We start from the raw sequence: 24,423 nt of genomic DNA, 5'->3' as shown, positions 1-24,423 counted from the left end.
TGGATTTTTATCTCTTCGATAGGACCTCACTAAATAACACCACCTCTGTTTTTATAATATAAGATGTTTAATTTTTTATAACCTTTGACCATTTATCTTATTTAAAAATTTAGTACAAATATAAAAAATAACGCCGTGTTTAAAGTTCTTTTGATAATAAATTAAGTCACAAGCAAAATAAATAATATTTCTATAATTTTTTTGCATAAGACAAATGATCAAAAATGTTCTTACGTTATGAAACGGAGGGAGTAGTTATTAAGTTTTCTGTTTAAAAATGATAAGATAATTATAGACATGCAACTTCTAATCGTTGTAACAAAAATATTAAATTAAGCTAAAACTAGGTTGCGCATAGTCATGGTTAAAATTGCTATTTATGTGCCGAATGTGAAATTGTATATTTACGTAGTGATTATATAATATTAATATATCTTATCAAATCATTTTAATTTTTTAATTAACTATATAGGTGACATAAGAAATGAGTTTTATATCTAATCAAGTGATGAAAATAATTTCGCAACTGTACTACGGCTAGACGAGCAATATACTGTTTGACTGTGTGAGTGCATGCACGACAATACGAACAGACACAGCTTTAACAAATTTCTAGGACGTTTACACGAATACAGCGCCATTTATCTGTATTATAATATTTATGTCCATGTAAACTTACTATGTTTCTAAAGTTTAATGTTAGCTAGGTTTTTTTAATAGTTACCTCTCGTAGCTGACGCTAGACCATGGCCGCGTTCGGCTATACGGTATGTTATCGTAGATTCTTTTGTTTTTCACGTGCACTCTCCCGAATTACTAAACGGTGTAATTTTTAAAAATTTTCTATAGAAAAGTTACTTTAAAAATCATATTAGTCTATTTTATATTTTTTAAAAATTAATAACTAATTAAGCATATACTAATTTATTACTATATTTTTCGTGCCGGATAACTTTAACTTACCACCGTAGTTTCCGAACGCGGCCTATGACATCGAAAACGGATCGACTGGCTCCTCCGGCGAGCACTATACCGGAGCCTGGCCATATCATGCCATGCCGTGCCGCCGTCTCGCCGTGTCACGGTCATGGACACGACTGCGTGCATCATCTTTTTACGCTTTAATTCTTTTAGAAAACTTATTCTATAAATATAGTTTAAGAAACATCAATCAAGAATATACCTTTTTTCGGGGTCAACGTTTCAGTGTTACAGTTGTTGACGCCGAGATTCCTGCCCCTACTAGCCGAGAAATAGGGGCCCCTAGTAGCCGAGAAATAGAGGACATTGATGCCGAGGATCTATTTGCAAAAAAACTTTTAAAAAATAAATTTGTAAGAAATAATATTTTTATAAAAAGTTTCCTGGCGTCAGTTATATTATAAATGTTTTTCTTACCTACAGATTTTTTAAATTATTTTTACAAATAAGTTCTCGGCATCATTGACATTGGCGCCGTCATTCTTCGTATCGATGACTTAGCCATCCCAGGGGTCAAGGTTGTCGATATCATCATCTTTGGCACCGAAACATTTGACCTTGTCGTAGAGGAAAAATGTTCAATTTTTAGTTGAAGTTTTTAAGGATCTATTTATAATTAAAGTTTTTTTAAAAGTTTTTTGAGGTAAAAAAAATGCAGCGACTGCGTGCGGCGTGTGCCGCGACGTGCTGGGCTGCTGGCAATGGCAACGGAGGATGGTGCAGCCCGCATGCACGCACGGAAAGAGTGCACGCGGATGCAGTCCAAAAGTGCGTGCAAATTCAGAGAAAAAATCCGTAGGAATTGAACCCAAAGGTGCATGCCAATTTGGCCCAAACGTGCGCAAGACTTTGGACCAGAAGTTCACATGAATTTGGCCTAGTGTGCGTGGGAATTTTGCCCAAATGTGCATTCGTTTTCTGTCCAAACATTGCCTGAGAAGTCTGCGTAAATGTGAATTGAATTGGGCCTAAACTTAAGGATAATTCAGCCCAAAATGAGTCGAAATCAGCCTCCAAACTGAGCACTAAATTCAGCTCAATGTTAGAATAAGTCCGTCTGCCGTCCCTCAACTTTACATCGAGTCTGATAGACATCCCTAAAGCCAAATACCAGAAACCTTTACCCCTAAACTATACAAAACCATACAAATTAGGTCCTAGGACAGTATACATGGATGGTTTCGCTAACGTGGAATTTCAGTCAGCAAAGGAGAAATTAAAAAAAAAATATGGGACCCATAGGTAAGTCTCATGTCAGTTGCAAGCCACACGTTCCTCCCATTATCTTCCTCCCTGACCATCCGCCTACCGGTATCCTTGGACGCATCGATGGCCGGCGAGCTGCGGGTGGATAGCGGACGACGGTGCGGCACGGGCGGGATGGGGGGGGGGGGGGGGTGGGCGGCGACTGACAATGAGCTAGGGACGGGCAGCACGGGCGGTGGCGGCGGCCGGCGGGCTAGGGACGGGCGACGCGGGCGGCGACGGACAACGCACAATGGACGAGCAGCGCAGGCGGTGGCGGCGACCAGCAGGTTTGGGACGGGTGGCGCGGACGGTGACAGACGACGGGCTGGGGACGGGCGACTCGGGCGGCCGGCGTACTGGAGACGGGTGGCGCGGCCGGCGACGGACAGCGGGCTAGGGACGGGCGGTGCGGGCGGTGTCGGCCGGCAGGCTGGGGAAGGGTGGCGCGGACGGCGACGGACGACGGGCTAGGGACGGGCGGCGCGGGCGGCAGGCGTGCTGGGGACGGGTGGCGCGGACGGCGGGCTGGGGACGGGTGGCGCGGGCGGTGGTGGCCGGCGTGCTGGGTACGGGTGGCGCGGACGGCGACAGACGGCGGGCTTGGGACAGGCGGCGCGGGCGGTGGCGGCCGGCGTGCTGAGGACGGGTGGCGCGGACAGCGACAAACGGCGTGTTGGGGACGGGTGGCGCGGACGGCAACCGACGGTGGACTGGGGACGGGCGGCGCGGGCGATGAGGCGCGCACGGGGTGGCAGATCGTCGCCGAGCGGAGAAGGCACACGTACGACGAATGCGACGAGCCGACGAGCCAGATGTCGCCACCAGCGTCCGCGTCGCCGCACGGAAGAAGAAATAGAGGAGACGACGGAAGGAGTTTTTTTCATTTTTTTTAATCCTATTTCACCGACTAGTAGGCTCCACAAACTTTGTAAGGTTTCTTTTGTTGACTAGGATGCCACGTAAGCAAAACAATCCCTTCATACTGCCCAGAGACCTATATTAGATGGGATATGTGAATTCGAGGTTCAATATTTCTGGTATTAGGGTTTAAGGACGATTTTAAAATTTGGCGTCAATATGAGGGACCTAAAGTGAACTTATTCCTGTTTTCGGTCATCAACAATTCACGGGAATGTGGCCCAAATATCTGCTAAATTCAGCCCTACGGTCCGTAAATTTCAGCCCAAAGTTGGATGTTTTCAGACCTCAACGGTTCATGCGAATTTGGCCCAAAGATCTACCTAAGTCAGCCCAAAGGTGTGTAAATTTACGAGGTCGGACCATTTGAAAAACACCGTTGAATAAATGCAGGAACAGGAAAAACGTAGAAATATGTTAAAAGGTTGACATGGGTCTATACCCACTGGGTATCACCACCCCATACACACCTCCATGATAAACAAGTTCTTTCACTAGGAAACCCATATATATTTCCATGTCTATATAAAAATTGTGCCTTGATGCTGTTGACTTTTATGTTTATATTTGACTAATTATCTTATTAAAAGTTTATATAATTATTAATTATTTTGTAATATTTGATTTAGTTACTAAACAAATTTTAAGCAAGACTTTCAATTTTGCATATTAATATAATCTTTTTGAATAAGCCAAACAGCTAATCAAACGCTAAAAAAACTAGAGGGAGTCAATTTATCGACCACATTAATCAATTCCCATTCAAAATTGAAATATTTGACAGAAAAATCCCTCAAAAAATCCACTCAGAATGTTTAGTTTATATCAAAGGGGTTAAGGCGGATTAAAGGATACTACGTGTTCTACAGTGATTAATGTCAGGCCTTTGGATGCAGTTAAACAAGCGAATCTTCGTGTCGTGGTAATTGAACGGCGAAAGTCAGAAGCCCTCTTGTTGAACACGGACAGATTTAAAACGACATCGCTTACCTGGAGATCTGCACTCCGTAGTACAGTAGTTTTTGAGCTTGATCCACAGGGGATCCAAGTTAAGGCCCCGTTCGGCAGCCCCTTTAATTAACTCGTTTTCTACGCGCACGCTTCCCGAACTACTAAATGATATATTTTTTATAAAATTTTTTTATATAAATGTTGTTTAAAAAATCATATTAATTTATTTTATAATTTTTTAATAATTAACAATTAATTAGTTATATACTAATCTATTACCATGTCAGGGATAAGTTAACTTATCCACCCGGTGCCGAACGCGGTGTTACTCCTTTTTAAGACTGAAAAAAAAACCCTACAATAAAAGGTAGTGTTTTCGATGGAAACTGAAATTCAAAATAATATTTCATACTGCAAACCTACAAGGCAATAGGATATGACTTGTTTGATCAGTGTTGAACGAACGGTCTAAACAATCCCGACATATCGCTAAAACAATCCTTAAACTATCAGTGCGTAGCAAGCAAATTAAGCATTAGGAGTGGTGTAGTGTTATTAATACGGGGGAAAGTTCCCACCGGCAACAATCATTGTGACTGACCCTAAAAAACCAATAAAAAGCATGATTACGTTGTCAGTGAAGATCCTGCGCGCGGGACGGTTCACTAAAGGAAGTCGCCGCATTTTTCACATGATTTCGGTCACTTTTTTCCTTAATACGATTGCTATTTAGCCTTATCTTTTCACTTCTCCTTATATTTATATAAACCTAAATTTAAATTTTTAACTATAAATTTAGAGTCAATTTTAAAATATTTTTTATCAAAGTTTATTATTTTGCCATTGCTTTTTAGATCACTTAAGAACACATACATAAAAATTTTATCGATATTTTTTCGTTTCCAAATATATCGTTTGTTTTTTCTCTAAAAAAGCCATATGATCACCCATGTATCTCTTATAGTCACCCCAGTTTCATAATATATGTTGTTTTGGACATGCCAAAATTTCAAAACTTTAATTATTAATAGATTTTAAAATATTTAGTTTTAAGACAATATAACAATATATGTACATGATCCTTAAATTCCTTAATAAAACCAAATATTTATTTATTGTATATTATCATATTAGATCATAGTTGAAGGTAGATTTTGAAGACATGTCTCCCCAAAGCCTTGGGTTGATCAAGCCACTTTGGCAGCTGCAAGGATGATCACTTGGAGGTGACAACCCTTATCGAGAGAAGCCCAAGTTGTCCTGCCTAAGGAGGCCGCTAACTTGGGTAGCCTAGGCTAGTCTATGAATTTGTTTTGTCAAGAGCACATGACGAATGAGACGTTTGGTAAACTAACAAGACTTTGATAAAATAGTTAACACTTCACTGTTGTGCATGGGGACGCTTAGGTGATAAGTGACCTATCTCGTAGGCCACTCCCTTCATCCTTTCTGCTTGTATTATACTAGCCAATGAGTCCAAATCAGGAGGCCCGCCATGTGGTTCTCCTCCTCTGGCAAACAACAAATGGCACCCAAACCTCTCGATTGAATATAATTGTGTATTTTTTATAACATTGCTTGATATATATATTGAGTACTCTTGATAGTATACATATGGGGAGAGCATGAGGTAAGTGAAGTTCTATTGAATCTCTTGCTAATTGATCACCTTAGCAAGAAGTAGATACCACACCACTGAGTAATAGGGTATTATGCACAGTATGGTTCGAACCTATCTAAACTCTGTCGATTGTCTACTTTCGATCCAAGGAGTCCTTGGGTTGGATTTTGCAAGCATAAGCTTATCCCCTGCTCTTGGCGCTCGTTCGTTGACACATATCTTTCCTTTCAAGTAGGTAACAAGTTAATTTAACCCTCTCTTATATATTGGGCATTAGAAATTATAATGTAAGTATTGAAATTTATAATGTGATTACTCCCTCAATCCAAAATGAAGCTATTTTTACCATCCAACATTTATCCTAAAATATAGCTTTTTCTTCATCCATCTGCTCATCTCAACCAATCACAACCATACCCTATTTAATTTTTGACCTTCGTTCTCTTCTCAACAAATACAACCTTCATCCAACCATTCCTACCTATTTTCTTAACACCTATGAAATGCTTACATTTTGTGAGGTGAGTATATTGTAACATTTGGAATTAACAATATAATTACACTATAAATGTAGGTAAATATATATAGTGTAAAAATGATTTGATAGGTTTTGGAAATGTGGTGCCATAATAAATATAGGTAGTCCCCTATGCGAAACATTGGAGAGCACATACCCCGGGTTTAGCGAGCTATGACAAAATGATGATGCAATATTTGTTATGGAAATTATATTTAATATCTTTTACATATAGTTAGGGCGAAGCTAGGACGAAATACGTATATCACTCGCTTATCTTTAATGCTTTGAACCGGATTTAGACTACTACATGTGCATAAATTTGGATTGTGAGATAAAATCTAGCTAATTTTTTTTTAAATCCATGGTTTCCTCCCCTAAGAGCAAGTATAACAGCAGACTATAAGCCAACTAAATACTGAGATAGAGGAGAGATGTGAGGAGAGAAAAAACTCTATGAGATAGACAAGTGAGTCATGTATTAATGATGAAAAGCTAACTACTATTTTGATGAGCTGAGAGAAGACTATAAATAGTCTTATATGAACTTACAGACTATATTATTAGCCTGGATCTAAAGCAGCTCCGCCCCTTGGCTATAGGCTTAGACCAAACGGTGATACTCCCTCGGTATAACAATATAAAACGCCCTTTGTTTTCTTAAACTTAACATTCACGACATTTAACTAATCGCTAAACTACTTACAATGTACAGTATATAGTTTCAGTATCATTGGTTTCATATCCTCAGAAAACACCGATTAATTCACAGTGATTGATACCATGCACGTCTTATATTTTCTTAAATACGGAGGGTGAAACACTCGAATGCATCGGAAGCAGCAATGTCGCACTATCAGCGGCTACTAAAACAACACCAGGTAAAAAAACTGGAGTAGAGTACTGCCAGTGGCATGCTGCTATTTTGACCAAGGTTTGGATGCGTGCCCACCGCTTGTGCATCACCTGTGCGGCCATATCTCCGCTGCCATTGCTGCATCGATCCGCACCTTCCTCAGTTGTCGAGAAATAGTGAAAGAAAATGACGGCCACGAGGTCAACCGACCGCATTGTCGACGCAGCCATATGCAATTTTCTGACCGTATCTGTGTGTCTTTCGCTTATATTTAAAATATAAGCTAAAATTTAAGCTTTTAGTCTTAAATTTGAATTTGATTTTAAGTTTTTTTTACTATAGTTTATTTTTAGCTTTGTCTTTTAAATCGTTCTAAACATATATATATAAAAAATATTTATAAGTTATTTTATATCTATAAACACGTCGTTATTTGGTTCTTTCTTCTCTTAGGGTGTTTTTGGTTTCTTGAATCGGGCTGAACGATGCAACATCTATTTGTTGAGCCAGTTTGAACGATTCCCTATAGAGGACTTGCCCTGGTCCATGGGAAACACAAGTAAATTCTGTTTCTAGTGAGCTAGGCTCAAGCTGGCCAAACTAACGATAAGATTAGGAGGTGATTAGAATATATTAAGTCATGTTAATACTAATTAAATTATATTAACATTTAAAATGGTAGGTAACATCTAATAAACTATTTATGAGACCACTAAACATTTTTTAATATATTTCTCCTTATTTATGTTACTTATTTAAAATCTTTAGTGCAATCAATCAAACAACGTCTCGATAGATACAGACTCATCACAATCAACCAACCAAATAAGACACATTTGTATTTTCATATCCTGGCTGAGTATAGCCTGTATAATTTTCATGAGCCAGGCTAAAGCTATCTTATCAACCAAACACACTCTTAGAGAAGTTCAATAGTATAGCCAATTACTAGCTCCAATTCATCTATAGTCAATCTAATAGTCAATTCATACAATAGTTATCTATGGAACATTAACACATGGTCCCACGTGTCATACACACACTGTGTCTTAGAGCCCATGCTACAACTGGTTACAAATTAGTAGCCCACTGCTTTTCTCTCTCCTCTCTTATCTCTTCAAAATATATTTATAGTTGGCTTATAGTCTACTTAGGTACAATAGCATGCTATAAAGCAGCTGCAAACGTATTTTAAGGAGATAAAGAGAGCAGAGAGAAGAGCAGCGAACCATAGATTTTCATTTTCAGCCAGCTGTAACCAGCTGTATGACAGGTGTGACATAACAGTATATATGTTTTGTAGGTGACTATTGTATGAATTGGCTATTAGATTAATTATAGGGAGCTAGTATTTGACTATAGTATTGAACTTGCTGAACCCAAAAGATGACTACGTTCATGTGTCAGATTTCGTCTATATAGTACCACTAGATGCTCTCTCTGTGACAGGAAGCAAAACCCTCGCTTCTCCCCAGCTCGATCGAGATGGGAGCTTACCAGCCGCTGCAGCAGCAGCAGCACCATGGCCAGAAGCACTCGAGCAGTACCGCCGCCGGCGGCGGCTGCGGCTACTTCCTGCCAAGAACCGTCGTGACGTGGCTCGCCGCCGCCTGCCTGTCGCTTGCTCTCCTCCACCTCCTCTGCTGCTCCCCTCCCGGTGGCCATGAAGCTGTCTTTGCGCCTCTGCTCCAGTACTTCAATGGCACTTACTCCTACATCTCGTCTGGGTACGTATGCATGCCAAGGCTTTGCGGTTTGGATAGGCGAGCTAGATAGCTGACGGTGTCGCCGGCGATGGTGGTGTTCGTCGTCGTCGATCGTTGTTGTTGCAGGGTGGGCGGCGGCGGCGGCGGAGGAGGAGGAGGGGTGGAGAGCTCGTCGTGCGACTACTCGGAGGGGCGGTGGGTGTGGGCGCCGGGGCACGCGCGGCGGTACAACGGGACGGCGTGCAACGTCAAGCCGGAGCAGGACTGCATCCGCAACGGGCGGCCGGAGACCGGGTACCTGGACTGGCGGTGGCAGCCGGCCGGGTGCGGGCTCCCGGCGTTCGACGCGGCGGCGTTCCTGGCGGCGGTGCGCGGCAAGCACGTGGCGTTCGTCGGAGACTCGATGGCGCGCAACCAGGCGGAGTCCCTCCTCTGCCTCCTCGGCGCCGCGTTCCCGTACGACCTCGTCGACCAGGACGCCGAGCACTACAAGCGGCAGTTCACGCGGTGGGCGTTCCCGTCGCACGGCGTGACGCTGTCCACCTACTGGGCGCCGTTCCTCGTCAGGTGCGGCGGGAAGCCGTTCAACTACAGCATGCCGTACAACCTCGTCTACCTCGACGAGCTCGGCAGCCGGTGGGACGCCGACGCCGGCACGATGGACGTGGTGGTGCTCACCGCCGGGCACTGGTTCTGGAACCCGGCCGTGTACCACCGGCGCGGCGAGGTGGTCGGCGTGCACGCGCACCCGGAGCTCAACCACACCGAGATAGGCTTCACGTCGCCGTACCGCGAAGCGTTCCGGATGGCGCTGGAGCGGCTCGCCTCCGACGGGCGGCGGCGGACCGTGGTGCTGGGCACCTTCGCGCCACCGCACTTCGAGGGGAAGCCCATCTTCGACCCGACGGCGTGCACGAAGACGGAGCCGTACAAGGAGGGCGAGAAGGAGCTGGGCAGCATCGAGACGGAGATGAGGACCATCGTGTTCGAGGAGGCCGCGGCGGCGGCGGAGAGGGACGCTGGCGGCGGCACCACGACGATGAGGATTGCGGTGCAGGACGTGACGAGGCTGGCGTCGATGCGGCCCGACGGGCACCCGGGGCCGTACATGCACCGCGACCCGTTCGCGCGCGGCGTGCCGGAGCGGATGCAGACGGACTGCCTCCACTCCTGCCTCCCCGGCCCGGTCGACACCTTCAACGAGATACTCCTCCAGATCCTCGAGAGGATGCGCTGATCGATGATGTATTTCCAGCGCGCCAATACGGCGTTCGTCGGTGCGTGCGTACATGGACATGGTCGCATCGATACGGCTCTGTTCAATTAATTCCTCGTTTATTTCCCCTCCTTATTAATTGTAAGGTATGTGTTCTGGTTTCCATACCATTAAATACATTGCCACGTAACAAAAATCTGATATGGCAAGAGAGTTAACAAGGAGAGAGGAAAAAAGATGAAGAAACCATTTATCATGCAAAAAACCATCTTTACACAAGAACTAAGAACAAAAATAAGATGATAGGTGAAAAATGAGAGAAGAGAGATGATTGGATGAAAATTTAATTTAAAGATACTATCCATTGAATACATAGTTTTATCATATAGTGTTTATATGATATGATAGGTATAAAAACTACTTAATAATTTCTGGGTTGGGAATGACCTTACTAGCTCTTTTAGCCATTTCACCGGAGATGAATTTTCAATGACATCCAACCATATTTTACATGTCACTATAACATATATCAATATACAAACACCGAAATACGTAAGTTCATATTCGACTTATATAAATTTTTAAAATAATTAAATTAAAATTAGTATGAATATTTTTTTTAGCATGCAGAAGGATTGCACGTAAGGAAGGAGTTTGATACACAACTTAATTGGCCAAATAGGCCAGAGGTTGGAAAGAAAAATAGACATAAAACCTAAAGGCAAAAAGAAGAGAGAGAGAATGCTAGGCGGGAAAAAAAAACAACTCCGACCAAAGATTACCCTCCAAGAAAATGGAGTCTAGGACCATTGGGACCGAAGAGAGCGCACAATCGAAGATCCAATGGTTTTGTTCCTTCCAACTTGTATGTTTGTGAAATGATAAATAAATACATATTAATCTTTTTATAGCTACTAAGATGACATGTAAACTTGGAGGGCTATCTTTTTAAGAGTTTAAAAATATTTCCCATAAACTTACTATGTTTGTATATTTTTTTAATATTCTGTTTGAGTAGATCTTTATGCATCTATATTTCTTCGGTCACATCTTTTTTACCTCATGTGGTATTTGAAATCTGATATATGACTTTATTTTGATCATTACTTTTATAACTTTGCTCTAAGATACATGGTAGTATAAAATTATAGGATCACGAAAGCATTTTGTGGTCAAAGATCTAGCATCACGATTATTTTCATTATAATTCTGAATATATTAGTGATCAAACATTAGAAAGGTTGATGAGAAGAACTTCACACATCAAAATAACGACCAGAGGGAGTGACAGCCTAGCCTGTAATGAAAAATAAGAGTCGACTTGAACCGTCTCGTAATAAGTGCAATGAAAAAAATCCACGAAAACATTTGCCGTTGACTCTCGGAATTCCAAACACGACGGCTTGTAATTTGAGCACATAGATTCTTCGATCCATTCGGTCATCATCATCATCTTCCCAGCTGAGGTAGGATTTTAAGCTCTCGAGGTCACATTCATTCGTCTATTATATGTTATCTAAATAGTAATAAAAAAATATAAAATTTTTAAAATAAATTAATATGTGATATATCACTATACAAATATGCATTAAAATATAACTTATAAATTTTATATATTTATTATTTTTGTTATAGATCATAGAAATCATATTTTAACTTGCATGTTTATGTAGTGATATATCACATATTAATCTATCTTTATAATTTTTTTATATTTTAATGACTCTTTGGATAGTATGTAATAGAAACGTCTCCTCTAGATCTTAAAACAGTTTCGCAGCTGACTAACTGAGCATCGGCATCGTCAATTTTTCATCGATTCTTCCTGCTAATAATCGGATTGCTATCGTTTCGCATCAGATTCAGACAGCAATGGCAGCTGCACCAGATGCAACAGCTGTGGAACAGAGCCGCAGCTCCCTTCCCACGAAGCTCCTCGCGTTTGCGCTCTGTGCCGTCTTCACCTTGTCTTTCTCTCTCATCTACTTCCACTCCCCTCCTCTCGTCATCTCCTCCGCCAATCTGCTTGCCCAATTCCAATCACGGGGACTGAGCAGGACGAACAGACGATCCTCCCATTGATCTCACACCTCCTCGAGGTAATTGTGAAGCTTTTTGTTAGATGAATTGGCCGCCATTTTCTTGCGATCTTGCATGGTTCTTGATTGGTTTTCTTGGTTAGCTGTTTGGAAGCAATGCGACTACAGTGATGGGAGGTGGGTGTGGGACGACGGGCATGGCGGCGGCGGCGGCGGCCGCCGGTACGACAGCGAGAACTGCGACATGAAGATGACGTACAAGTGCGTCGTCAACGGCAAGCCAGACGGCGGGTACCTGCACTGGCGGTGGCAGCCGGCGGGGGCAACCTCTCGGCGCTCGACCCGGCGGCGTTCTTGAGGCTCGTCAGGGGCAAGCGGCTGGCGTTCGTCGGCGACTCGACGGCGCGCAACCAGGCGGAGGCCCTCGTGTGCCACCTCGCCACGGTGGCGCGGCCGGTGACCGTGCGGCGTGACGAGGAGCGCCTCGGGCGGAAGTTCTGGCGGTGGTCGTTCCCGGCGCCGCACGACGTGAACATCTCGACGTACTGGTCGCCGTTCCTGGTGCGGTCGGAGGGGCACTCCGAGGACTACGCGATGGAGCACGAGGTCGTCTTCCTCGACGCGCTCACCGAGCCGTGGGCGGCCGACCTCGACGCCATGGACGTGATGGTGATCTCGGCGGGGCACTGGTTCCCGCACGGGGCCATCTACTACGACGACGGCCGGATCGTCGGCGTGCACAACCGGCCGGACATGAACCGCACCGAGATGAGCGTCGTCGACGTGTACCGCAAGGTGATGCAGCGGACGCTGGAGCGCGTGAACTCCATGTCGTCGGGCGACAAGCTCGTCGTGGTGGCGACCATCCCGCCGGCGCACTTCGACAGCAAATACAGCTGGAACCACCGCGACGCGTGCTCGCGCCAGACGCCGTACGACGCCGGGGAGGCGAAGGTGGAGGACACCGAGGCCGCGCTGAGGAAGGTCGTCCTCGACGAGGTGGCGATCGCGGCGGCGAGGCGGCGGCGGCGGCGGAGGGGGCTGCGGTTCGAGGTGCTCGACGTGACGAGGCTGGCGTCCATGCGGCCCGACGCGCACCCGGGGGTCTACATCTTCAAGCACGCGTACGCCGGTGGCCCGGTGCCGGAGACGGCGCCGAACGACTGCCTGCACTACTGCGCGCCGGGGCCGGTCGACACGTTCAACGACATCCTGATGCAGATGATCGCCGGCGGCGGCTAGACGCCGTCGAGCTCCGCACGCCGCGCCCTAGCTAGCACGTACGTGGGCGGTGTGGCGCGTCGCACGGTCTCTCCGTGCCAGGCGGATCGATCTATCATTCTTTGACATTTGACTTTGGCATGAGTTTTCTGAACTATTTACTCTTCTGCCATATGATCATGAGCATGTACGTGAGCCTAGAACATGTCGAAGTTCTCTAAATTTGGTTATCCATATCTTTATTTAGAAATCAATTTTACAGTCTTTGAGAAGGTAACAGGAGTTACCAAAATTTTAGTGTAAATTTGGTAACTTTTGGTATCTTATGTACTATGAGGTACTAAATTTTACACTAAATTTTAGTACCTCTTGGTACCTACTCAAGAATCGTAAAATTGCTCTTATTTAGATGATTATAGAAAACAATTTCATCCTTCGTATCTCTCTGTACTCCAGCAGATTATCTATATATGACATCCTACATATCACTTTAAAGTACAAGAGAATATCTTATTATGAATGACATCCAAAATAAAAGATACGATGGATGTTCTGCTGAAGCTTCATTGTTACCCTTCGAACTTTATTTTTATGATAGAGTATGAGATGAATATCCTGACGGGATACTCTTATAAAACTTTAGTAATAGATGTGATACTGTCCTACATAGATGACGGATTGACGGTGTAGGTGAAATACGTATGATTTGGAATCATCATTAAGTTTATTCTGTTTTACAAAAATTCATGGATCGATCGCTGCGGAAACAATTTAGGTTCATCGAGGGATGTCCTCTCGTTCAAAACCAAAAAAAAAAAAAACCTAATGCGACATACAATACAATATATCATCGTATCTCGATGTCAAATGCCGGTTTGCATGCTCGTAGTATAGAGTAGTCCCTCATTCCTAAGGATGCCTTATTTCCAGCCGGTTAACTTTGGCGTTGAGGTATACTCTCTTCGTTTTCCCAATTCTTATTGATTTGGACAACCGCGTGATCAAACTTTTAAAATATTTAGTTTAAAAATACGAGAACAACAGGTGTATAAATGAGTCTTAAAAATATTTTAGTAAAAATAAACATCTATCTATTTATTTATGTAATAAAAATATAGTCAAAGATAGACTTTAATTACCCTGCCACTGTTCAAAACAGTACAAATTACCAGAGGGAGTATTATTTTTCCAGCAAGAAGTACTCAAATAAGCTACAGCTTTTGTGCGTTCTTGCTCAGCCAATAGGCCTTCGTCAACCCATCTCTAGTAATTTTTCAGTGTGTTATTTGACACTGCTTCGGTTTGGGCCTAAAGCAGGCCCAGAATACTTGGCTGCGAGAGAATGTTTTTGTTCTTTTTGATAGGCTATGAGAGAATCCTTACTAAGGGGCTCTTTAGTTATCAAATTTTTTTCTAAAAACATCACATCCAATCTTTAAACATCTAAATAAAACATTAAATATACATGAACACTAAAACTAATTACACAGTTACGGAGAAAATCGTGAGACGAATCTTTTGAGCATAATTAGGACATGATTAGCCATAAGTGCTACAGTAACCAACATGTGCTAATGATGGATTAATTAGACTCAAAAGATTCATTTCGCGGTTTATAGGTGAAATCTAAAATTTATTTTGTAATTAGACTAAGTTTAATACTCTAAATGTGTGGCTAAACATTTGATGTGATGTTTTTGTAAAACTTTTTTGCAAACTAAACAGGGCCTAAGCTTACGTAACACCAACTAGACGATTTTTTATTTTTATTTTTTAATTAACAATTAACAAAAGATAGTTTTTTGTTTGAAAAAAAAACACAAAGCTAAACTCCAACGCCCAACTAGTGATGTCTGAAAATTAGATCCTACTATCAGGTGTAGCTACTCCCTACACGTCTATGATGAAAAATATTTTTATAACTGTTTCTGTTTCCACCTAACAGAAAGTTTAGACACTATTAAATCTCATGTGAATGATACAGCTACATATATAGAGTTTGTACTTTCTGTTGAAGAAAAGAAGAAATATGTATAGATGTGTTTCTGCACCTTAGACATAAAGAGAGTAGCTACACCTGATAATACCTGATAATAGGACAGAGGCTTTATATATATATATATATATATATATATATAAAAAACGTCTACCAGCTGGGCGATATATTTGACGTGGCATAGGTGGTCAAAGGCCGGGGCGTTAAAGGTGCTCGTCACATTTTCATGCAGCCCTCTTAAAATCCACTAGCTGGGCGTGAAGGGAGACACATGTAAAATGTTCCTGCCCACGAGCGAAGAGAGGGGTGATTTTTTGTAGACTAGTCCTTAAGAGTGGATAAAACGTTCACTGGTAGGACGTTAAGGGGTTCCCTGGGCACCCACGAATATCTGTCATATCGGATATATCACCTAGCTAATCGACGTAGGGTTCTAGTTTTGTAATTTTTTAAGAAATTTTTCCGTTAATTCTTAATAAAAAAATAGACAAAAAAAATCACAGGTAGACGAAGTGAGATGTCGTGTCTGTTGCTTATTAATTGTCTTCTATGCATATCTGAAATTTCAATCTTGGCCCAACAAGTATCATCTAAGTATGATTAATAGGTTCATTTGATAGAGTACCAAATTCAGGTGCTTATTGATTTACCTCATTCATTTTCTTATGAGAACCAAAATCAATTTTTAGACAATGTCACAGAAACGTCAATTATCAGTTTATGCTAAATATAACTCCTCCGTAAACATTAGTTAAAACCATATACTCCATTATTCTGAATTTGTAGACCGATTACTTGTAACACCATAAAGCAAAACGATTAAAAGTGTGTACACTAAATCAAAACTAGCAATATACTTGTGCTAACGCTACGGTGTCATAATATTTTCATTCATACATTATTTGATTTTTTTATAGTTAAATTATTTTTACCAAAATAGGTCTAATTGCAACTTAATTCGATTTAACTCATGTATCAAACATATATGTGCTAACATAGAGTGATATTTGATAATAAAAATCGAAAGATTGAAATAAAGTTTCTGTTTCAGAAATTGCACAATTTTACCAAAAATATCTCTCGTTGTTTCATATTATCAACCCGATCGTATATATAAATATTAGATTATATATATATATATATATATGATACATCATTTAATTGATAACCGTCTATTTTTATTTAACGCCGTTGATTTAGAGGTCTACGGTTGACCATTCGTGTTGATATATATACATATAAAAATTATTTATTTATCAATTTGATTTATTATTACTGTATAAATGACGTATAATATTATATGTTTGAAAAAAACTTTGAAAAAGACAAATGATTAAGCGATGATTCAAAATTAAGCGTTGTGATATAAAAGTAACGAGGGAATATTATAAATATCACCGTGTGCGAAATAGCTCTCATTATTCCCTGTTTGTCAAACCAAACATATATTAAAATTTTAGATTATATATATAATATATTTTCTTAATTAATATCCGGTCTATTTTTGATTTAACGCACTTGATTTGGGGCTAAGGGTGATCATTCATGTTGATATATATGTATAAATATATATATTTTTAGATAATGGATTAGATATAGATATATACATATATATTATATATATACATATTATATTATATATGTATATGTATACCTATATATATATATATTATGTAATTGATTATCTTTTTATGACTTTGATTTATTACCCTTTAAAAAAATCCATGTACGATGGCTAATTGCGATGGATGTGCAAGCATGTGCTAGGATAGATCAAGGGCTGTCATTCATTTTTCATCAATTTGGGTTAGTTAGCATGCACGGCAAGTTTTCTGCATGCATGCACGATTTGTGTGCATGATCTGACGCAAAAGTTGGAAAGTAAATAGTATCAATTCTATGTATGATCTGAGCCAATGCAGACGATTGAGTCTTTTGTGTTAGTGCATTATGGAATATGGAAGGATGACGGTAACAAGCACGACAACTTATCTTAAAAAGGCCATGTACATACCCAGCAAGCAATCATCAAATTCATCGGTTACAATTTGGAATTACAGATTCGCTGCGGCTATGACGGTAAGAACCAGGACATAGTGCTGAACCTTTGTCCCAAAATAAATTATTTTATTAGTTTTTAAATAGAATGTTTGACTCTTTGTTTTATTTTAAAAAATATGATTAATATTTTTATTGTTATTAGATAATAAAGCATCAATATTAATTTACACGCGCTTATTTTTTCTAATTTTTTTTATAAATTTTACAAATAAGATAGATGGTCCAACACTGGATAAAGAAAATAAAAAAAATTATTTGGACGGAGTAGTATTCATTAAAAATTGCATAATTAATTGAAGATCACTGGGTCATGATGATGTTTGGTTAAGTGTCCATTCCCTGCAACAACTGAACTGATACATGCTTTAGCAATCGCCTAGGAGTAATTTATTGATAATAGAAATAGGGCCAATGATGTTCGGCTGCCTGTCCATTCCCTGCAACAACTGAACTGACTCTTTCCCCGTCGTTTTGCGAATGCTCGTGGGCTCCTCCTATGCATAGGTTAATGTTAAAACATTTTCTGTCCTGCAAAGTGTAAATTTGAAGAAAGTTATTAGAGTATGACCGGAGATGATCATCTTGTACCCCGTCGCTTCAAATCTTCAACGTCATCCAAATTGTTTTGAGACTTTTCCTCAAAAAAATTAACAGTGTTTATCATTATACAATATATCTCTTCACAAATATACATGCTTAAATTCACATCTGCAAATTCAAAAAAGAATAACAAAATATGTCGGCCTAGTCTGCATATGCGCATTTATAAGGATACGTATATATGTGTCGATGATTTTGAGTATCAATGATCAAACTTATATAAATATATTTTTAAAATATCGTATATGTATTATGCCAATATATAATATACTCTCTCATATTATAAAATTTTCTATGTTCGACTAGATTTATCCATGTATCGATGTATATGTAATTTTATAACATGGAGCGGAGGGAGTAATAGACCTCTGTATGCAAAAACGTTCCCGTGGGTGGCGCGCGGCCGGCAAACCGCACAAGCCGGCCACACGCCGTCCTGCTCTCTGCTAGCTTTGCTGCGGTCTCCGGCTGGATCTCCGCCGCTTTTGCGTGATTCCGTGCCAAGTGTTTGGTCCCAAGGGACGGACGCTGCCTGTCGGGCCGGGGTTTGGTATGTCTGGCCGTGGGATCTCCATCCACGAGTACTACTCGTTGGTGCGTCGCTCGTGTACTCCGCCGCAAGCAACAGGTTTAAGAGAGGATGACGTCTGATGCTGGCGGGCGTTCCTCCCGGATGACGTGGAAATAGCGAAATATGATGATCCAGTGTGCTTCATGTAATTTTGAGCATCACTACGTGCGTAGTCCTGGGTGATTTATTTGTGCCAACATATATAGCCGATGAGAATAACTGCTCTGGCATGTTTAATTCGTGTATTAACCTTTGCGATCTTTGTTTTTTTTTCTCCAAGAGCGTCTTCAATGATATATCATATTGTAGAGCCCACCCCTAAAGCTCAAATGATCAGCGATGCCTCCATTTTTGAGAAATCCAAAATTATTTTAACTCCATCGACAAACACTGTTTCTCAGCCTTCATGTCTTTTTTTTGTCTTGCATTTCATCATATACATTACATCATGCTTGTTGTTAGGCTTAGGAAACACATCGCACTCGGCGTGTGTCGTGAAGACAGAAGTCGAAGACATTAGAGGCTAGACAAGGTTGATCAAGCCCCACTCAACCACATCATGGAGCCGAAGGGGAGGCCTGCTAGGATGTGGACTGAGATCTTCTCAACCACATTGTTAATTAGCCGGTGACAGAGGGAGACATTGCGCCGCATTGTCAAGTTGGATGTGGAGGGCGAGGGGGAGGCGTAGAGGGTAGTGTGCCATCGTTGAGATCATGGAGCACAGGAGGAGGTGCTGCTACAATCCGACGTCTTCTAGGGTTTCGGTTGACAACAAAGGACAACATGGGTGTTAAGGAGGTAAAGGAGGATAGCATGAGTTGTGGGGGAGGACATACAATAGTTTGCCCATAAAGAGACAGGCATATGGTGGGCACATGCGGTTGGCTCCACAGTCACCAGGCATGGAAGGGGGGTAACATGGTGTATTCTCATGAGGTAATTTTACAACCACACATTGGCAACTTCAGATGAAGGCTATGGGGAGAGCCTCTTCGACTGTGGTCTCTAGGTATTTTGGAGGCTCTTGGTATGGGGCTCTAGTAGTAATTTTGCTGGAGTTTGTTTCTCCTCACCGCAAAAATTGTTTAGGGATTGGGTTTAGAGTCCTACTGGAGTTGCTTGGCTTGTTGGTTAATCTAGCCACCAAGCTAGAGGGATGTGGGTGGGTCCATCCCGCAAATACTTGATATCAAGGAACGAGTTTCTAGCTGGATCGATCCGGGAAAAACCTTCCCAAAGAAGGCATATACTCACTTGCCATATATTGACCAAGCGACAGGAGTAGAGTATTACGCCTTTCGATGGCCCGAACCTGTATAATCTCTTCTGTGTTCATTCCTTCTCGGAAACCTTGACCTAGCACCCTAGCCTGGGCCGAACCCAAAAAAGGGGTTCTGTGAACTCCCGCTCGAGAAACTTGTACTCCGACAGACTCAATATGTATGTTGATCTCTCTTGAGAGGTGATCTGATGTGTTGTTGAATCACCATCGATCCCCTCAACACATGTATAAAGGGATCAGTATGTGCATGAGTGATGACTCATGTAGGGCTAGCTACTCTCTAAACTCAAAGTCTACTAGTCCTTAAGCGCATGCAAGAGAGGTCAAATGGTGAATTCTATCGCCGTTTGTGACTATCCTACGGCGCCATCATCAACAAGGTGACCCTCTTCACCGGCTTGTCACTGCCTCAAGTGGTTGGAGTTCTACTACTGTGACATTGACAATACCAACATAATCTAAGGCGGCATTATTGCTTCTTTATTAGCCACAATCCAGTACCATCACCAAACTCCGCATAAGAAAAGATAGGTGGTTATGTATATGGTAAGTTAATGAATTTAAGAATTAGCTCTAACACAACCAATTGTATAAAAATTAACTGGCCTGGTCAACTAAAACAACCTTACCGTGTATTTTGAGAGAAATTATATTGACCAAGATAAAATAAAGGTACTAATCTTTTGATCTAACATTTTAATACCTCAAAATTAAAGGTAATAAATTTTTATATTAGATAATATGGTATTTTGAGGTTTCAAGGTATTCTCAAGGATGATAAAAAAACGCACGTACCACACTTCAAAGTTCCAGGTCTAGCAAATCTGTTGTATGCAGTTGGGAAATCTCTATGCATCTACATCCAATCGAACCCAACTGATCAAATCGACCGGTGAGACCTTTGCCTCCATGGAAGCACGCATCAGGTCAGCCAAAAACAAATGAACACCACCAGCCATCTGTTAGCCAGCCTACCTCATCAACCATCCACGGGTCATTTCTCCTTCTTCCTTCCAACACAATTTGGGCATGCTGTCATCCTAAGATTCCTCGCTGCCCTTTTGTTCTCTCCAATCAAGCTCGTACGTGTACATGTAGCTGAGATGGCAAATTGAACAAGGTTCATATTGATATCATCGTCGTCACATCCACATCTCGCTAATTAATCCTAGGGTTAGCTAGCTCGCACACGGCCCAGCAAAAGTACGCCATAGTGACATGCTTCCTGCTTGGGCGTACGCTCTGAGATTGATGAATCGAAAAGCCTCCAAAGAAAAGAGGGAGAGAAATAAAAAGCTACCTAATAGTTAAAAACCTGCAAGAATGAATTCTCTTCGAAGCAAAGTAGTACTAACTGAGATGAACTACTGAACCACAGCAGTAGCAAGAGTATGCGGTTTGGTGAGCTACTAGTGTCATAGCGTGGGAGGATTAGGCTTTACCAGAAGTGATGTGCCAATCAGCTCAGTTGCTGACACCTCGCCTTTCGCTTCTGATAGTTATAACCATAATTTAGATATTCAACCTTAAATTTGACGTTGGTTTTTAAGGTTTTCTCCACTAAAGTTTATTTTTCAACTTTAACTTTTAGGTCGCTAAGAATATATATAAATATTTTGCTCATAATTTTTTTTCATTTGTAAATATGTCTCTGGTATTTTCCATAAGAAAAGCCAAAAAATCAACATGTGAGAATCCAGTGACCAAATTATTCTTGCAACGTTTACCAAACACCCTAATTCAAGAACACGTAACGGATCCATAAATCGGTCCAGGATGCGGCCTGCCTAGCTCAGATCATATCGTACCATCTATCCACGGCGAGCACCGAGCACGAGGCTATGAAGAAGCCGGCCGCCGGAATGGCGCCTCTTCCTCCGTCGCCGACCAAGAGCAAAGCCGGCACCGGCAGCGGCAGCCCGAGACTGCTTCACAGCGTCAGCGGCGAGTGGAGCGTCGTGGTGCGGCGGAACGTCAAGTCCTCGCTGCTGCTGCTGCTCGTGCTCTCCACCTTCTTCGTCGTCTCCGTCCTCCGCTCCTCCCGGAGCTTCGCGCCGCCGCCACCGGCCGCCGCCAGCGAGGCACAGGCACTGACGCCGCAGGGCGAGACTGTTCCTGGCGACGACGGCAGAGGTGATGATCAAGAACAGATCAGTGACGCTGCAGGAAACAATGTGGCAGCTGAACGCGAACGGAGCTCGTCTGCTGACATCTCGCTGCCATCGACGAACTCATCAACTGAAGCAGCAGCAGCTGCTGCTCCAAGTCATGCCGGTAAGGTGAAATGTTTACTCGCGAAAAGCGTACGGCGTTTAACTTTTTCTCGGTGTTTGATAATGTGGTTAATGGCAGGATCAGTGGACATGGAGGAGAAATGCGACATGTCGATGGGGAAATGGGTGAGGGAGCCGAAGGGCGCAGTGTACACGCACATGTGCGCGACGCTGGCGGAGTACAAGAACTGCCAGAAGCACGGCAAGGATCCTGGCCACCTCTACTGGCGGTGGCAGCCCGACGGGTGCGACCTGCCGCGGTTCTCGCCGGAGCGGTTCCTCGCCGCCGTCCGCGGCAAGCGGCTCGCCTTCATCGGCGACTCGCTGGCGCGCAACCAGATGGACTCCCTGCTCTGCCTCCTCTCTCAGGTAGCCGCGTGCAATGCATTGCATGCATGCACGCACCAGCTCAGCTATTCGTCGTGACTCGTGAGGTGTTAGCCATGGCTGCCACGGTTGCAGCGAAGACGAAATGGTTATGGTTGGGTGGTGTTCGTGCAGGCCGAGACGCCGATGGAGGTGTACGCCGACGGGCACGACAAGTTCCGGACGTGGCGATTCCCGGAGCACGACTTCACGCTGATGGTGATGTGGACGGAGTTCTTCGTGCACGCGGAGCCGGTGGTCGGCGCCGAGGGCGAGCCGACGCCGTCGTTCGACATCCACCTCGACAGGCTGAGCGCCAACTGGACACGCCGCCTGCCGGAGCTCGACTACGCCGTCATCTCCTGCGGCAACTGGTTCAACCGCCCCAACTACCTCTGGGAGGGCGGCCGCCGCGTCGGCTGCGTCAAGTGCAGCGAGGCCAACCTCAGCGACGTCGGCGTCCCCTACGCCGTCCGCCGCGTGGTGCGCGCCGCCGTCGAGGGCATCGCGCGGTGCCGGGGCTGCAGGAGCGGCCTCGTCGCGTTCCTGCGGACCTACTCGCCGGACCACTTCGAGCACGGCTCCTGGTTCAACGGTGGCTACTGCAACCGGACGCGGCCGCTGGAGGAGGCGGAGCTGCGCCCGGACAGCGCCGCGTGGGAGCTGCGGAGGGTGCAGCTCGAGGAGGTGAGGCGGGCGAGGAAGACGGCGGCGGCGGCGAGCGGCGGCGGGAGGAGGTTCGAGTTGCTGGACGTGACGAAGGCGATGATGATGCGCGCCGACGGCCACCCCGGCGCGCACATCGACCCGAGGTGGCAGAGGGCCATCAGCGACTGCCTGCACTGGTGCATGCCGGGCCCCGTCGACATGTGGAACGAGCTGCTGCTCCGGAGGATCACCGAGATCTCGCCGCCGGCGGCCGCGAGGTGAACCGTGAACGACGGCGCCACACATGCGTTGTCGTGGCATCCTGTCTCGTCCAGATTTTAGACCGAAGTTTTCAAAGCCAAATATATCAGATGTTCTCGTTCCAGAATTTGAAGATGACCAAATTATACTTCTGTATATATGTATATGTAACCTCTCCATTCATGGAACTAATGAAAAGGAAGCAATTACTCAAGTGAAACAAGAACGGATTTTCATCAGTTGGATAATCATAAATGCTTATACTGAAAACGAAGGTAGTAAAAGATTGGACAAATATCCTATCCGAATCAAAAAAATCGGACGGTTGAAATATTCAGTTGATCACTACGACTGAAATATAAAAAGACTTATGTTGTAAAGTGAAAAATTGTAAATTGTAACATTTTGCTCTCACGTATAAAACCAAAACTTAAAATATGCTCACACAGTCAAAATCCAATTGGATCATATCGATTCTCTCACATAAAACATCGTCATATTTTATCCGTTGAAAAATCAAAATATCTTTACAAACTGCTAAATGATATACAAACTGCTAAATGATATATTTTTTAAAAGAAAATCTGTATAGAAGTTCATCACATCACCTTTAAAGAGTAGATTTTTTATTTGAAAATAATTAATTCATCATTTATGCTATTAAATAACTATCAAAAACCAGATAATCTTTTCTTTTGATTAAAAAAAAAAGAGCACAGCCAAAGTATACCAATCAAGCATCTTCCTCCACTGAATTTGGCTTTCTCCAATGCGCACTCAAAGTTCCATGTCACTACAGAGGAAGTAGCAGGCCATGTCAATATAGATCTCGGGCGTGTCCGAGGCAGCAGGGATGATGCAGAGCACCCGTACGAGGAGTATAGAACCAGAAAGCCAAGCTCTTCTCTTGGTTGTTTAAAAGCATAAGTGAAACACCTTCTTTAACAATTAATAAATAGTTTGTGATAAACTTTTATATACATGTTTTTAACAAACTAAATAATTTAATATAAAACTGTACGTGTTCTTAACGAACAAAAACAAAGAAAAAAAATATAATATAATAAGAAAGTCATAAAACCAACTAT

At 42.9% G+C, this 24,423-nt stretch overlaps 3 protein-coding genes across 5 annotated transcripts; all 3 read left to right on the top strand.

Annotated features, from left to right (window-relative positions):
• The first annotated feature begins 8,577 nt into the window (after positions 1-8,577).
• On the top strand, positions 8,578-10,035 carry LOC121054681 (protein ALTERED XYLOGLUCAN 4-like). The gene is made up of 2 exons (XM_040524892.1): positions 8,578-8,813; positions 8,925-10,035. Exons 1-2 carry the CDS (start codon positions 8,578-8,580, stop codon positions 10,033-10,035), a joined length of 1,347 nt encoding a protein of 448 aa, XP_040380826.1.
• Positions 10,036-11,854: 1,819 nt separating this feature from the next.
• LOC102710416 (protein ALTERED XYLOGLUCAN 4-like) lies at positions 11,855-13,750 on the top strand. The gene is made up of 2 exons (XM_015838467.2): positions 11,855-12,113; positions 12,197-13,750. Exon 2 carries the CDS (start codon positions 12,648-12,650, stop codon positions 13,293-13,295), a length of 648 nt encoding a protein of 215 aa, XP_015693953.1. The 5' UTR covers positions 11,855-12,113; positions 12,197-12,647; the 3' UTR covers positions 13,296-13,750.
• Positions 13,751-21,509: 7,759 nt separating this feature from the next.
• LOC102710133 (protein ALTERED XYLOGLUCAN 4-like) lies at positions 21,510-23,574 on the top strand. 3 transcript variants are annotated; one of them, XM_015837944.2, is made up of 3 exons: positions 21,513-22,061; positions 22,146-22,429; positions 22,562-23,574. In XM_015837944.2, the coding sequence occupies exons 1-3, from the start codon at positions 21,629-21,631 to the stop codon at positions 23,354-23,356; spliced, it is 1,512 nt and encodes a 503-aa protein (XP_015693430.2). In that variant the 5' UTR covers positions 21,513-21,628; the 3' UTR covers positions 23,357-23,574. The 3 variants fall into 3 exon arrangements, with proteins under 3 accessions (XP_006656820.3, XP_015693430.2, XP_015693429.2); XM_015837943.2 differs by having other exon boundaries at positions 21,516-22,061; positions 22,140-22,429; XM_006656757.3 differs by having other exon boundaries at positions 21,510-22,429.
• The last annotated feature ends 849 nt before the right edge of the window (positions 23,575-24,423 follow it).

The sequence above is a fragment of the Oryza brachyantha genome, chromosome 6 (genome assembly GCF_000231095.2).
Source record: "Oryza brachyantha chromosome 6, ObraRS2, whole genome shotgun sequence".
Classification (NCBI taxonomy): Eukaryota; Viridiplantae; Streptophyta; class Magnoliopsida; order Poales; family Poaceae; genus Oryza; species Oryza brachyantha.
The sequence above is the reverse complement of the archived record's forward strand: the minus strand, read 5'-3'. Positions and strand labels throughout refer to the sequence as shown.

Coding starts and splice junctions, on each gene's coding strand:
- LOC121054681 (XM_040524892.1), top strand. CDS start 8,578: ATGGGAGCTTACCAGCCGCTGCAGCAGCAGCAGCACCATGGCCAGAAG. Junction 8,814..8,924: donor GGCACTTACTCCTACATCTC/GTCTGGGTACGT, acceptor TTGTTGTTGCAG/GGTGGGCGGCGGCGGCGGCG.
- LOC102710416 (XM_015838467.2), top strand. CDS start 12,648: ATGGAGCACGAGGTCGTCTTCCTCGACGCGCTCACCGAGCCGTGGGCG.
- LOC102710133 (XM_006656757.3), top strand. CDS start 21,629: ATGAAGAAGCCGGCCGCCGGAATGGCGCCTCTTCCTCCGTCGCCGACC. Junction 22,430..22,561: donor TGCTCTGCCTCCTCTCTCAG/GTAGCCGCGTGC, acceptor GTGTTCGTGCAG/GCCGAGACGCCGATGGAGGT.